This window comes from Mustela erminea, chromosome 15, assembly GCF_009829155.1.
Source record: "Mustela erminea isolate mMusErm1 chromosome 15, mMusErm1.Pri, whole genome shotgun sequence".
Lineage (NCBI taxonomy): Eukaryota > Metazoa > Chordata > Mammalia > Carnivora > Mustelidae > Mustela > Mustela erminea.
The window spans coordinates 76,344,831-76,356,819 of record NC_045628.1 but is presented as its reverse complement, the minus strand read 5'-3'; the positions used below and the strand labels follow the sequence as shown (position 1 = coordinate 76,356,819).

General features: G+C 47.0%; 1 protein-coding gene across 1 annotated transcript in view; it reads right to left on the bottom strand.

Moving 5' to 3' along the window:
- FLT1 (fms related receptor tyrosine kinase 1) overlaps positions 1-11,989 on the bottom strand; it is a 174,610-nt gene that overhangs the window by 24,121 nt on the left and 138,500 nt on the right. The window contains exons 17-20 of the mRNA XM_032314380.1: positions 9,680-9,812; positions 4,536-4,640; positions 1,033-1,146; positions 176-264 (exon numbers count right to left, since the gene is read on the bottom strand). Of these exons, the coding sequence (XP_032170271.1) occupies positions 176-264; positions 1,033-1,146; positions 4,536-4,640; positions 9,680-9,812 (441 nt within the window). The remainder of the gene's footprint in view (positions 1-175; positions 265-1,032; positions 1,147-4,535; positions 4,641-9,679; positions 9,813-11,989) is intronic.

Below are 11,989 nucleotides of genomic sequence, written 5' to 3'. Positions count from 1 at the left end.
TGTTGCTGCCTATGCTGGGATTATGTATTCTCTGCTCTGCCCACAAAAAGTGTGATATATTAGCATGGAAAGAAAGAGCAGAGATTGGGTTTGGGGTTAGTGGTTAATGGAAAAATGCAGGTTTCTCTTGCTTTATGCCACCATAGCCTAAACATTGACCCCCTAAATCCCTTACCTTGTTGAGAAAGAATAAGTCTCGTTTGCTCTTGAGGTAGTTGGACAGATTTCCATATTTGCAATATTCGACAATCACCATCAGAGGCCCTGCAGGAAAACAGATGGCTTGTCACTTGTCCATTCCCAAGGGTAAGGGAGAAGCAGGCAGCCAGGGCTGGGTCTCTAGGACTCTACTGGGAGCCTCCCAGTCCTCACCTGCTTTCTGTACCCACTGCTACTCTGAACAGGTAGCGTCTTCCCGACTACCCTTCATTGCTACTACGTTTGTTGACCTTGGAAAACACTGACTGCACAGGTGTTCTGCACCTTTCTTTCTGGCTAAAGTAGTAATCACACACCTATAGCCAAGTGCTAACCGTGCCACAGGGGAAGGCAGACAGGTCTTCAGGAACATGCTGGAGCCCTGAGTCATAACCACAGCCCTGTCTCGGCCACTTGCCCCAGAGAGGAAAACCTGTCTGAGGAGAAGGGCCCTTCTGGGTGTCCCTCACATCCCCTCCTCCAGAGATCCCACCAGTAGCGACTCCTTCCTTTATGGGAAGCTTCAAGGAAAGCTCACCCTTCTATCCATTACCTTAGCTCCGGCCACACTCCTTCAAAGCCGTTCTCAGACAAAAATGCTCTCCACTTGACCTGGAGCCCATGGAAGGAAGTCTCAAAGGGAATCCTTCTCTTTAGAACCTTTCAACTAATTGTACAAGGAAGGCATTTCTAGGATGGGAGTGCTTTTCCATAAATGGACAAACTGTTTCCTCTGGCCCTACTGAGAGGTCGTTTTTCGGGACACGAGAGGAACAGGGAGAAGGAGCTGTATGGCCAACGGGGAAGAGGGGGCAGGCCCTCCTCCTCATTTACCTCCTTGCTTGGTACAGGCTCCCAGCAGGTTGACTACATTCAGATGGTGGCCGATGTGGGTCAAGATCTTGAGCTCAGTCATCAGAGCTTTGTACTCGCTGGCTGTGGCCCCCTCTGTGTGAGACACAAGGAAGAGTCAGGGCGACAGGACAATGGGGCTCTTTCCGCTGGAGGCGGCATTCCTGCCCTCCGTGTTTGCCAATGTTCGGCCGGTTGCTTCGTTAACTTCCCCACATTCTGCAGAATAACTGGGTCTCCAGACTGTTTTCATTACTCCCTCCCTCCTGAGCCAACATCCTTTTGATTACAGTAAGGCCCAGAAGCAGTGGTGGGGTTAGTCACTGGGCATTTCCTCTTGGTGGACCTGGTCTGCTCAGCAATGCGCTGACTCAGAGCTGGGCACCTTGTGGAGGCGCCTTCCAAAGGCTTCCGCCCCACAGAACCAGGCACGGCAAGAGCCTTCCAGACAGGGGATGAGCCCACACCTCCCCTCTTTTTCTCACTTTCCCCTCTTTGAAGAGTTACAAAGAAGGAGCACCGGGGGTCTGCAGGAGTGCGAGGGCCGCTTCTGTAAACATCTTTGCAATGTGTTATTTTCTCCCTATAACCTTTTCCTCCCTGGAGTCTGCAGGGTTATCTCGAGTTGTAAGGATCCGTAAGCATCTGACTTCAACTTCATTCGCAGAGATAAACAACATCAGTCTAAGTTTTAGCAGAGTCTAAAGCCTAAATTAAGTTTGTTCTGTTTGTTTTCGCTCTATTTTTTTTTTTTTTTTTGGTGGTGGTGGGGAATGGGCAGGGAGGTGTCTTTCTTACTGATTAACTTATAAGGCATTTACAAAATTAAAAAAGATAAAGTCATATAATCTTGTAAAATATTCTAACAATATGATGTATACAGAGTAAAAAGTGAGAATCACTCCAACCACTTAACCTCCCTAGACTTTCTTCTATATATTTATAAACACATATACCTACTTAAAGGTCTTCTTGTTTTGTTTGCATAAAAGGAATCCTCTCTCTGTATTTTTTTTTTTTTTGCCCTTTTTTTTTTTTTTTTTTTTTTTAAATATGTCAGAGACTTTTCCCATTCTTGTAGCATTCTTGACATTTGAACTGTCTCCAGTTGGGGTGTGTGTGTGTTTTGCCATTACAAATAACACTGTAGTAGATAGCCAACATGTAATCTTTATACACAGATGTGAGTATTTCTGTAGAACAGTCTGGGAAATGGCCAGAACATGTGCATGGCATTTCACAAGCACAAATCATTTTTAAAAATTATTTTTTAAGTAATAACCAGATAAACTCTAGATCTCTTCAATGGGATCACGAGTGGCTCATAGTAGATGCTTCACAAATATTTGCTAGAAAGATAAACACCGTGAACACTCTTCTTATTTCAGACATGGGCACGAGGCCCAAAAAAGGTTAAAGGTCTGCCTCAAGGGCACTTTGAAGGAGCTTCTGACTCACGACCTATCTCTGACATTCTGTCTTTTCAATTTCTCCTAGAAACAGATGGCCAACCAATTCGAGCAAAAAAGCTGAATGAAAATAGTTTTTAGGAATTTCATGGAGTGGGTGATTTGGCCATCTTTTAAAAATCAAGACTCGTGGCTTTAAAAAGACGAGGATTTATAAGGATATCGTACCCTGCTATTTCTGTATTGCGAAGAATACATTTTTTGGGCCTTTAAAAATTGTCAAGTCAGCATCGTCCCCCTCAAACTCAACAGCCCCGGCAGGCTTCTATGTTTCCATGTCCCTTTGGCACAGAGTGGGGAAACCAGGCTCCCTTGCCTGGATTTTTCCATTTCCAGGCAGGTGTTCTCTTGGATCCAGGACAGAGAGGCATGAGCTTCAGACCCGCCTCTCGGGGAGACGATGTGTGGTAGTCAGCCGGGAAACGGACCAGCTGAGGAAGCAGATGCTTCCAGACGGAGTTTCAACTTCATTCAAGGTTGGATACTAGGTTGTCTCTGTAGCTTGAGCTAGGATCATATAAGGATTTTGGAGCACTGGGCCATTTCCCAGAGACCGGTCTCGGCAGCCCCTCTTGTGTAGCAGCACTGTGGTGAGGGGGAGAGGGGGGAGGGCTGCTCTCAAACCCTGACTTTTGCATTGGGAGCTGTGGGGCCTTGCAGAGATGATTTAACCTTTAGGGGCCCTGTTTCCTCATCTACCAACTGGGAGAATGATACCTACCTCACAAGGCTGGAGACCCCAAAATCAGAAAAATGGCAACTTCATGTGGTTCAGCCTAACACATGAAAGCACTTAGTCTGGTGCTTTCTCACACAGAGGACATGGTGATGGCTCTTCCCTTCAGCATCTGGGGCTGGGGTGGGGGCAGGGTGCTGGAGGGCAAGGGTTCTCACAGGAAGTCGGGGCAGTCCCTTTCAAGCATTAGTCCTGATTCGTGGGTCTAAGATTCCTTCCCCGGCTACTTTCTGGTAGAACGGTCAGGTTCATTGTAGAGCTTTATCAGAGCCTTTGCCTGACAAGGACAGCCTTTTTGGGGTAGAAAATACCATTTCATGGGGCTCTTGTAATGCTGGCTTCCATGCTGGAAGAAAGGACATGTTCGTTCTTTGTATGCGACTGGTCGTTTCTCCTGGAGCCTTTCCTAGGGATCTGCCTGGCTGGGCTCACAGCCCCCCATGCCCTGGCATCCCCTGGTCCTATCTCAGAGAGCTGGGAAAGCTAGAAAAATGTCCTTCGGGGTTTCCAGTACATTTCAGTTTTGGAATCTTCAAAGGAGTAAAAAAGACATGAAAATTCCACCATGAATGAAGAAATGAAGTATTTTCCATATTTTAAAAGACACCTGCCTCTTTGGGGAGGCTAGGTTATGCACTTTCCACCTATTTTCATTTTCATCTGTCCTGTGGGGGTCATAAATCACTTTGTCACGTGACTCCACCTCCCAAGGGCTTCGGAGAGTGGTAGTATTCGTCAACACTAGAAAGATAGATATATTTTTTAATTTCTAAAGAGGAAATGTTTTGTGGGTGGACTTGACAGTATAAAATAGTTAAGAGTTCTGATGATCTCAATTATTGCAGCTTCATAATTATACTTTATAGTCAGGTCAAGCCCCATCCAGGCCCCCGGGATTTATGACACACAGCTAATTTCCCATTACAAGGTCGCTAATTTCCCATTACAAGATCATAATGGATCATTCCAAAACTCTGAACCTGTGGTTGCAGTGAGCTTGAATCCCTGGTAGTTTAGAGGCCACAATGGGAGACGAGAAAGATCTTTGAGGTGACAGAAATCGTTTTCCCGTGGGCAGTGCTCGGTGGTTTCATTTATAACGATTATGCTGAGCTCTCACTGGCCCGATCTAAAACTCCTGAAGCCAAGCCTGCTTCCAGTAGCAGAAGACCATTTACATGGCCAGAAATAGCCACGTCTGTTCCTAGGCCCTATCGAGCTTGCACTAGGGTTTTAGGAAGGCGACCAGTCTGCTGAAAGCCAAGCTATGGCCCCCATACCTTTCAGCATTTTCACAGCCACAGTCCGGCACGTGGGTGACTTCTTAATGCCAAATGCAGAAGCTTGAACCACTTTTCCAAAAGCCCCTCTTCCAAGGGACTTGCCTGCAATGAAAAGAAGGCATTCATTTGTTTGCCAAGTCAGCAGGGTGAGGTTAAGTCTTGTTCAGGAAGAGAGTGCCTGGTGTCCTATGTGCGTGTGTGAGCCATGTAGACTTTGAATGGAATCCCCAATAAGCTCAGCCCAAAGAGCCAAAGTAAGGGACATGTTTCTGGGTATCTTCCTTCCACCTCTTCACTGGGATTCTGAGGGGCCTTTGTCCCTTGTAGCTAGGCTGGGCGCCTGGAAGGCATTTGCTGTGGGTGGGTGACCAGTTTCCTCTTCAGCAAATCCTCCTGGGAAGTCTCTTCCATGGTTTAACAACAGGACGACCAAGACTTCCCTTTGTTTAACCCAAGCCACTTTTCTTGCCTCTTAAGGTGATTTCTTCTGATTTGTTTTCTTTTAAGATTTTATTGATTTATTTGAGAGAGGGGGAGAAAGAGAATGCAGTAGAGAGGCGAGGGGCAGAGAGAGGAGGAAGCAGGCTCTCCGCTGAGCAGGGAGCCACACTTGGGGCTCGATCCCAGGACTCTGGGATCATGACCTGAGCAGAAGACAGATGCTTAACCAACTGAGCCATGCACATGCCCCTCTTTCTGATCTGTTTTCAACAGAAAGGAAGAAACAGAATAACACTCACTATTGTCGGTTCTAATAACACCCCATAGCTACACAAAAGTCGCTAAATCATTTCTCAGCCTTCCTTTGAGGCAGCATACTCCCAGCTATTCTAATGTGCCTTTACATGATGCCCACATCTCCAGGGCACAGCACTTGAACCTAGCAACTCCTCAGAGCAATTTGTTTCAGCCACAGAGACATGGTTGCCAAATGTCATAACAAAGTCAGGTGTCTTTCATGGCCCCTGTCATGTCCTGTGACCACTGTCACCATGTTTCTTTCCTTGTCCTCACATGAGACCATGTGACTCAGAGGGAGAGATAACCACGTCTGACTCTTCCCAGAAGCCTGAAGCCAGAAGCCTTCCGGGCCTTCGTGAAGAAGGAAGAGTAGCAATTTGGGAACTTGTGAGATGCTCACAGCAAGTCTCATACAGTTATGGGTACCTCGAGGAACCCTTGGGTTGGAGACCATGAAGGTGACGCTCTGTGAAGAGGGCATTCCCCCAAACCGGGAAAACCTCAGGTCCTTTTTATATCAGGACACGGGTAGCTAAATAGAACCGGAGAAATAATGCATGTCAAGCATGATGTGGCAAAAGGAAGAGTGAGCCACAGAAGTCACTCTGGCTGGGTTCTTCTGACGGGAAAATTGGCCAACACAGTGCCTCTGGTCAAAAGTAAATCCTGGTAATTAAGAGTGTTAATTCCACACGACCCCTCCTCTCTCAGCCTAGTCCTCTTTCTCAGACTGATAAGGGATCTTCAGTGAGTTAACCAACCAACCTACCTTCCTTCCTTCTTCCCTTTCTCCCTCCCTTATATTCCTGTCCCTTCCCCACAAAGACATAGGTTTCTGTTTGTTTTCAAGATTCTTGCAAAGCTGATAATGAAGCTTTCCTGCTTCCTTATCATATTACAACTTTATACTTGTCTGCGCAATGACTCAGTAACAAAGATGATGTCACCCTGGCTCGGCTTAGTATTGTCCCCTCACTACCAACCATCCCAGGCATCCAGTCAGGACACAGAAAAAATTCAATTATTAATGTGATCATGAGAGTCCCTTTGTAGCTGTCTCTTCTTATCTGCTTCCTGGGGACTCCCTCTTCATTAGGAGGGAACACTGGTGACATCACATACTTATTCTCAAAAGGACAGGTAGTGACTGATAAAGGTCATTCCTCCCAGAGTGGGCACCATGGACAGGGATACGGGCTCTGTTTCCCCCTTCAGATAAAACTGTCCATGAAACAGACCAGCAAGGGGACTCCAGGTTTAAATAAAAGTGCCTTGGGCAGACCCAGCAGGTAGTGAGTGTGGAAATCAGGTGTGGAAAGAACACAAGCAGACTTGTGAAGATGAGGGCACTTTGGTTGGAGGTTCACCCCTTGCTTTTTGGGGCAAAAGAACATTTTCCTTTTGCAGTGCCTGGTAGGGACAGTGTCCCGAGCCTGACAAATAACCCAGTAATAATCTCGATCTTAGGACACCTCTCCACATACCACGAAGACTCTTGCTTTGTTTGGGGGCAGGCAGTATCCTCTTCCCTCAGCCCCTACACATTCCCTTCTTTGTCAGCACAACACACTTGATTTTAACTAGTGTTTGGGGATTTTGCTTCTGTCAATGAGAATAAGCTTGTTCTCACTTGGCTTCCCTCGACCTTTTCATCTATTCTCTTGGAAGCAGACTGCTGCCTCATAAAACAGCATGAAGCTATTATGGGCTCTTTAATCATCTGATGCATTGGAATCCTTTGGCAGACCAGACCCACTGTTCCAGTTTCAGGGGAGCCTGGTGACGCTGGGCTTGACCTTGCCTGATCCTTCTTTTCCCTTAAAATCCTCCTTGGCGTTACCTAAATGCCACTGACTGGTTTGTTAAAGTGCTAGGTCATGGCCATACAATGAAAGGCTACTGGAATCTCCTTCAAGAATGTCCTTGACTGGCCAGGGTCCCTGGGACACTGCAGGGACAGGGCCCGGCAGCACTGACATGCAGAGCTGGCCTTCTAAGAGGCCAAGCCAGCCCAGCTGCCGTCCACTTGCAAATTCCACATTCCCCATGTTGTTTCCTAGATTAGGTAATTCTGATTTTATTTTGCAATAGAAAGCTGTGTTGTCCGACATTATCCCAGCTTCTGTGATACATTTACAAGAGCTGACATCTCCCATAGGTTTAGTGAGGAAGCACTAACAAAACAGATTCCTTTTCTTCCTGGATTGCAGGAATTTCAATGGGAGCAACACTTTTGACCTGAACTCCTACTGTATCCATCTATCAGGTACTATAAATTCCAACTTCTCTCAACAGGGCTGCTAATAGGAACCAACAGAGTACAAAAAGCTGAAATCGGATGCCACTTGTCTGTGTATTTCCCTACACAGTGTGCTTTTCTGGGTATTTATAGCCCCATTGTAACTCGGCCCATCAAACCAGCTTTTTCTCTCCATCCATCCAGACATAATCTTGGATACTTTCACTTGCCAGACATTATTTCAGATTACTTTCTGTCATTTATTTGGCTCAACACCCCCAAACCTTGGGCTCCCATGCTAGTAGGAGTTGCATTCTTCTAGCCCTTGCAGCCGGGCTCTGCCCTGAAAGACAGAGTGAGCTGACTTAACACCCATTTTCTCACCCATCAAAGACACTCACAAGCACATGAGCCAAATCACAACATCTGGCAAGTCCGGGAAGGGAAAGAACCATAAGACCGATCTTCCACAAGGAGAACCTCCTGAAATGGGACTATCTATACCCATGGAGGCCCCACAGGAAATCTGGTGGAAGGATTAGCAGTGTCCCTCAGTGTGATAGGGAGCACAGGGACACTAGGTGAAGGAGTGACGAGATGGGACAAAGAGCTCATATGTCCTATACGGGAAGAGGCATCTTGGATTGTGACTAATAGCGCTGGAAAGCAATGTGGCCTGAGAATGGCTTATGGTTATGGGAAAATTATCCCAGTTCCCTGCCAAGGTCATGGAGGGGCTGGGCTAGCCGCCATCAAATTTAGACTTTGCAGAAGGAACTCATCTAGTGTACCACCTGCCCTTAACTACTCTAAATTTAGTTGATTTTTTCCCCCCCTGTCAGCAGCGATTGCTGGCTTTTGCCTGTCTCTCCAGCTTTTTACTGATTTCCAATTTTCTTCCCCAAGCCAAACAGAACGTACTTTTGGGGCCAAGTATTCTTTCTCGTGTAAGAAGAAACGTAAGCAGAGTCATTTCAAGGCCCAAGAGAACAATAACAAGAACCATTTCTCCCTCCTGGTCCCCTCAGACCCCCCACTCCAATAGAGTCTGCCTGTTGGGAGAGGCGAGGCAATGCCGTCGAATTTGGAACGACGGGCTCTTTCTTGACAAGATCCAGGACACTGGATCCATGATCCCTTGTCGGTTCCAACTATTAATGATTCTGGCATACAGAGGAGTGAGTAGAAATTTTTCAGAAGCCACAGTCCAAATATTTTGGGCAAGAGTCACCGAGGCTCCTTTTGTTTTGTGCTACCCCAGGCTGGAGATTAATTTGCATCGTGATGTCTGAGCTGGAGGAAAGCATGGCTGCCTGATGTTTACAGGGGAACAACCATCCTTGCTCTTCAGAAATGAAACTTAAATGACCCCTGGGGCTTTCTTCTCTGTCTGGACGTTTCGAACACCCACAGAAATGAAGCGTATAGAATCTGTGGATTTGTGCCGACAGGTCTATGTGGTCCACAGCTTTGAAGAGGCGCCGACGCTCTGACCACATGTTTGGTTGTGCTGTTTGTTCTTTGCCATCTTGAATTGTGTTCTAGGTCACAAATTTCTACGTCCTCAAAAATGTCCCTGTTTAGGAGTGCCTGTACTTGAAAGCCCCGTGGTGAAACTATCCGCGCCCTTCACTTACCTCCTTCTGTGGCGATCTCCTTCACCTTTGGAGGGAAGGCACGCAGACACCTGCGGAGCCTCATGGCTTAGACGGGTGTCTGCTGCTCAGAGAAGGTGCTTAGAAACTGTGGCGAGAATAAGTGAGGGCCCCTGTATTCCCCCCCTTTATAAAAATAAATTTTGATTTAAAATTAAAATTTTGATTGATTTATAATTTGTCAGAGAGCACAGCAGGGGGAGTAGGAGAGGGAGAAGCCCGCTTCCTGATGCGGGGCTCAATCCCAGGACCCCAGGATCATGACCTGAGCCCAAGGCAGATGCTTAACCCACTGAGCCACCCTGGCATTCCCCTCCCTGGTCCCCTTGTTCTGGCATCCCAGCATACTGTCAGAATTATTTCCCTCTGTGCCCATCTCCCTTGCTAGTCTGTGAGCAGCTGGAGGGGAGAATCTCGAGTCTAGTTGACTTTAGGAGCCCTTGGAGCACAGTGTGTTGTATGCAGTAGGTGCTTGGTGTGGGTTTAGGCATCTGCTGATACGTTACCCAGTTTCAGTCTCTCCCGGGCAAACTCCCATTTGCTGGCATCATAAGGGAGCCGCTCACACTGCTCGTCCAGGGGCACTTCATCTGGGTCCATTATGATCGATAGGTAGTCTGTTTTTATTTCAGAAGAAGACTGGGAAGGAAAGAGATCTCAAAGTCACCAACAAGGAAACAGCTTAAAAAACCCTTAAAAAACAATATCTAGCAGCATCTGCTGCTATTTCGGCCCATTCGGTCAAAACCATGTGGTTGGGTACAGAAAGTACTCCTCTGCATACACGTCAGAAGGACACACTTCCCATTAAACAGCCCCTCGCTCTTCTCATGCCGCATTTCTGTAGGCTGGTTCGGCCATACTGTCTCCGATAGTATGCACCCAGATTCTCTGGTGACCTTGTTGCTTGTTCTCAGACAATGATCCCATGATACTCCTTCTCCAAAACGTGCAAAGCATTTTTATAATATCATTCCAAATGACTGACCAAAAATAACTTTCCATGGCCATTCTGTACAAGCCAGGCCAACAGTGAGAAGCGTCACTATGTCTTTTCCGCATTTGCAAGAAAGGTCAGAGGTGGGGAAGTGAGCCCTGGAGCTCAGGACGGCTGAGACGCATATTTCATGTGGAACATTTAAATATATGCAGAAGGCCTGGCTCCTTGGTTCCTGCAGCTACCTGGAAACACTGTGGGGTCCCTCGGTGAGAACAGAGTAAGATTAACCTTCAATAAGAAATAGATTATTTCAATGCCCCAGGAGTCTATAGGGCGTGGGACTTAAAACACAGCTGTGGGGGCGCCTGGATGGCTGTGTGGGTTGGAGCCTCTGCCTTCAGCTTAGGTCATGGTCCCAGGGTCCTGAGATCGAGCCCCACGTCTGGCTCTCTGCTCAGTGGGGAGCCTGTTTCCCTTCCTATCTCTCTCTGTCTGTCTCTCTGCCTACTTGCGATCTATCAAATAGATAAATAAATGCATCTTTTAAAAAAAAGAAAAGAAAAGAAAAAGAAAACACAGCTGTGTCCTGAGCTCTTTGGCCATTAGCGGGATTGTCAAGTAAGGAAGTCCAGCATCTGCCTTCAGGTGCTTATGTTATCTTGGTAATGGACAAGAAGGCCAGATAAGATCTTTTATTTCAGAGCATAGATAACTGGATTTACATTTAGTGTCTTAGATTCATATTAATGGTTGTGTTGCTGGTTAATTGGGATGAAGAAGTGATGTTGGCATTTCTATCAGTTCGAGAAAAGAAGGCTGCTTACCCATATAAAGTGGGTTTTGGAAAATCTTGCCTGGAAGTTATATCAGCTTCATTTCAGTGAAATGAGTTTTGGAAGCCTGCGTTGCCCTTCCCTAGGCAGGACCCGAGTTCAGGAGAGAAGTCACCCTCTCCATACACACCATTTCACGCTTGCCTGCATTCTTCAGCTCTTACTCACCCTGTTCTGGGCTGTCACAGTTCACCTCATCCATCACTTGCAATCGGTCTCCTTCTCCCAGAAATTATCACTGAAATGTGTGACAAATAGCTCGAAGCAGAAAGCTCGGCCTGGCCTCCACGGGAAGTGGAAACCAGAGAAAGACACAGAGCACATTGGCCCAGAGCTACATTTGCCACTGGTGCTAATCTGGGAAGGCCAGCTCATTGGACGCTCGAGGGAGTCTAGAAGACTGGGAAGGAATACAGTCCTCTTCCAGGGTCCTGGGTGTGCACTGAAGGAGACACTGGGGTAGGTTTTATGACTATACTTTTCAATGCCCATTATAGGCAAGGCCATAAGAAACAACCTCTAATCTTCAAAGTGCACAAGCTAGGGGAAGCCTAGCAAGGAACGTGTCAGTTTCGAGAGCACACGTGGGGAAGCTGGTGGAGGTGTTAAGAGAGACGGGGGAATCAGGCAATGAAAGACAGTCCCCCTATGGAATTTTATGGTTTATCTCAATAAGGCAGATGAGAGGAAACACCAGACAAGCCTCAAGTAAGGGCTTGAGGAGAATCGGAGAGTAGAATCTTAGTTGACAAATATTTATTCTTCCGATTGACATTAACACTGAGCAGCTACTAGGTGTTTGGCTTGGAAGCTACACAGCGAAGTGCTTCAGGGCACAGGCACTGAGGCTGCTGGCTGCCGGGCTCCAGTCACAGATCAGCTCTGGACCAGCACCCAACCTCGGCAAGTGGCTTAACCTTTCTAAACCTGGTGTCCTTATCTGCGGAATAATGATAATGACAGTGCTTATCTCCTAGGGCTATGGTGAATATTGTATGAAACCATCCATGTCAAGCTGTTAGAACGGGGCCTGGGACACAGGA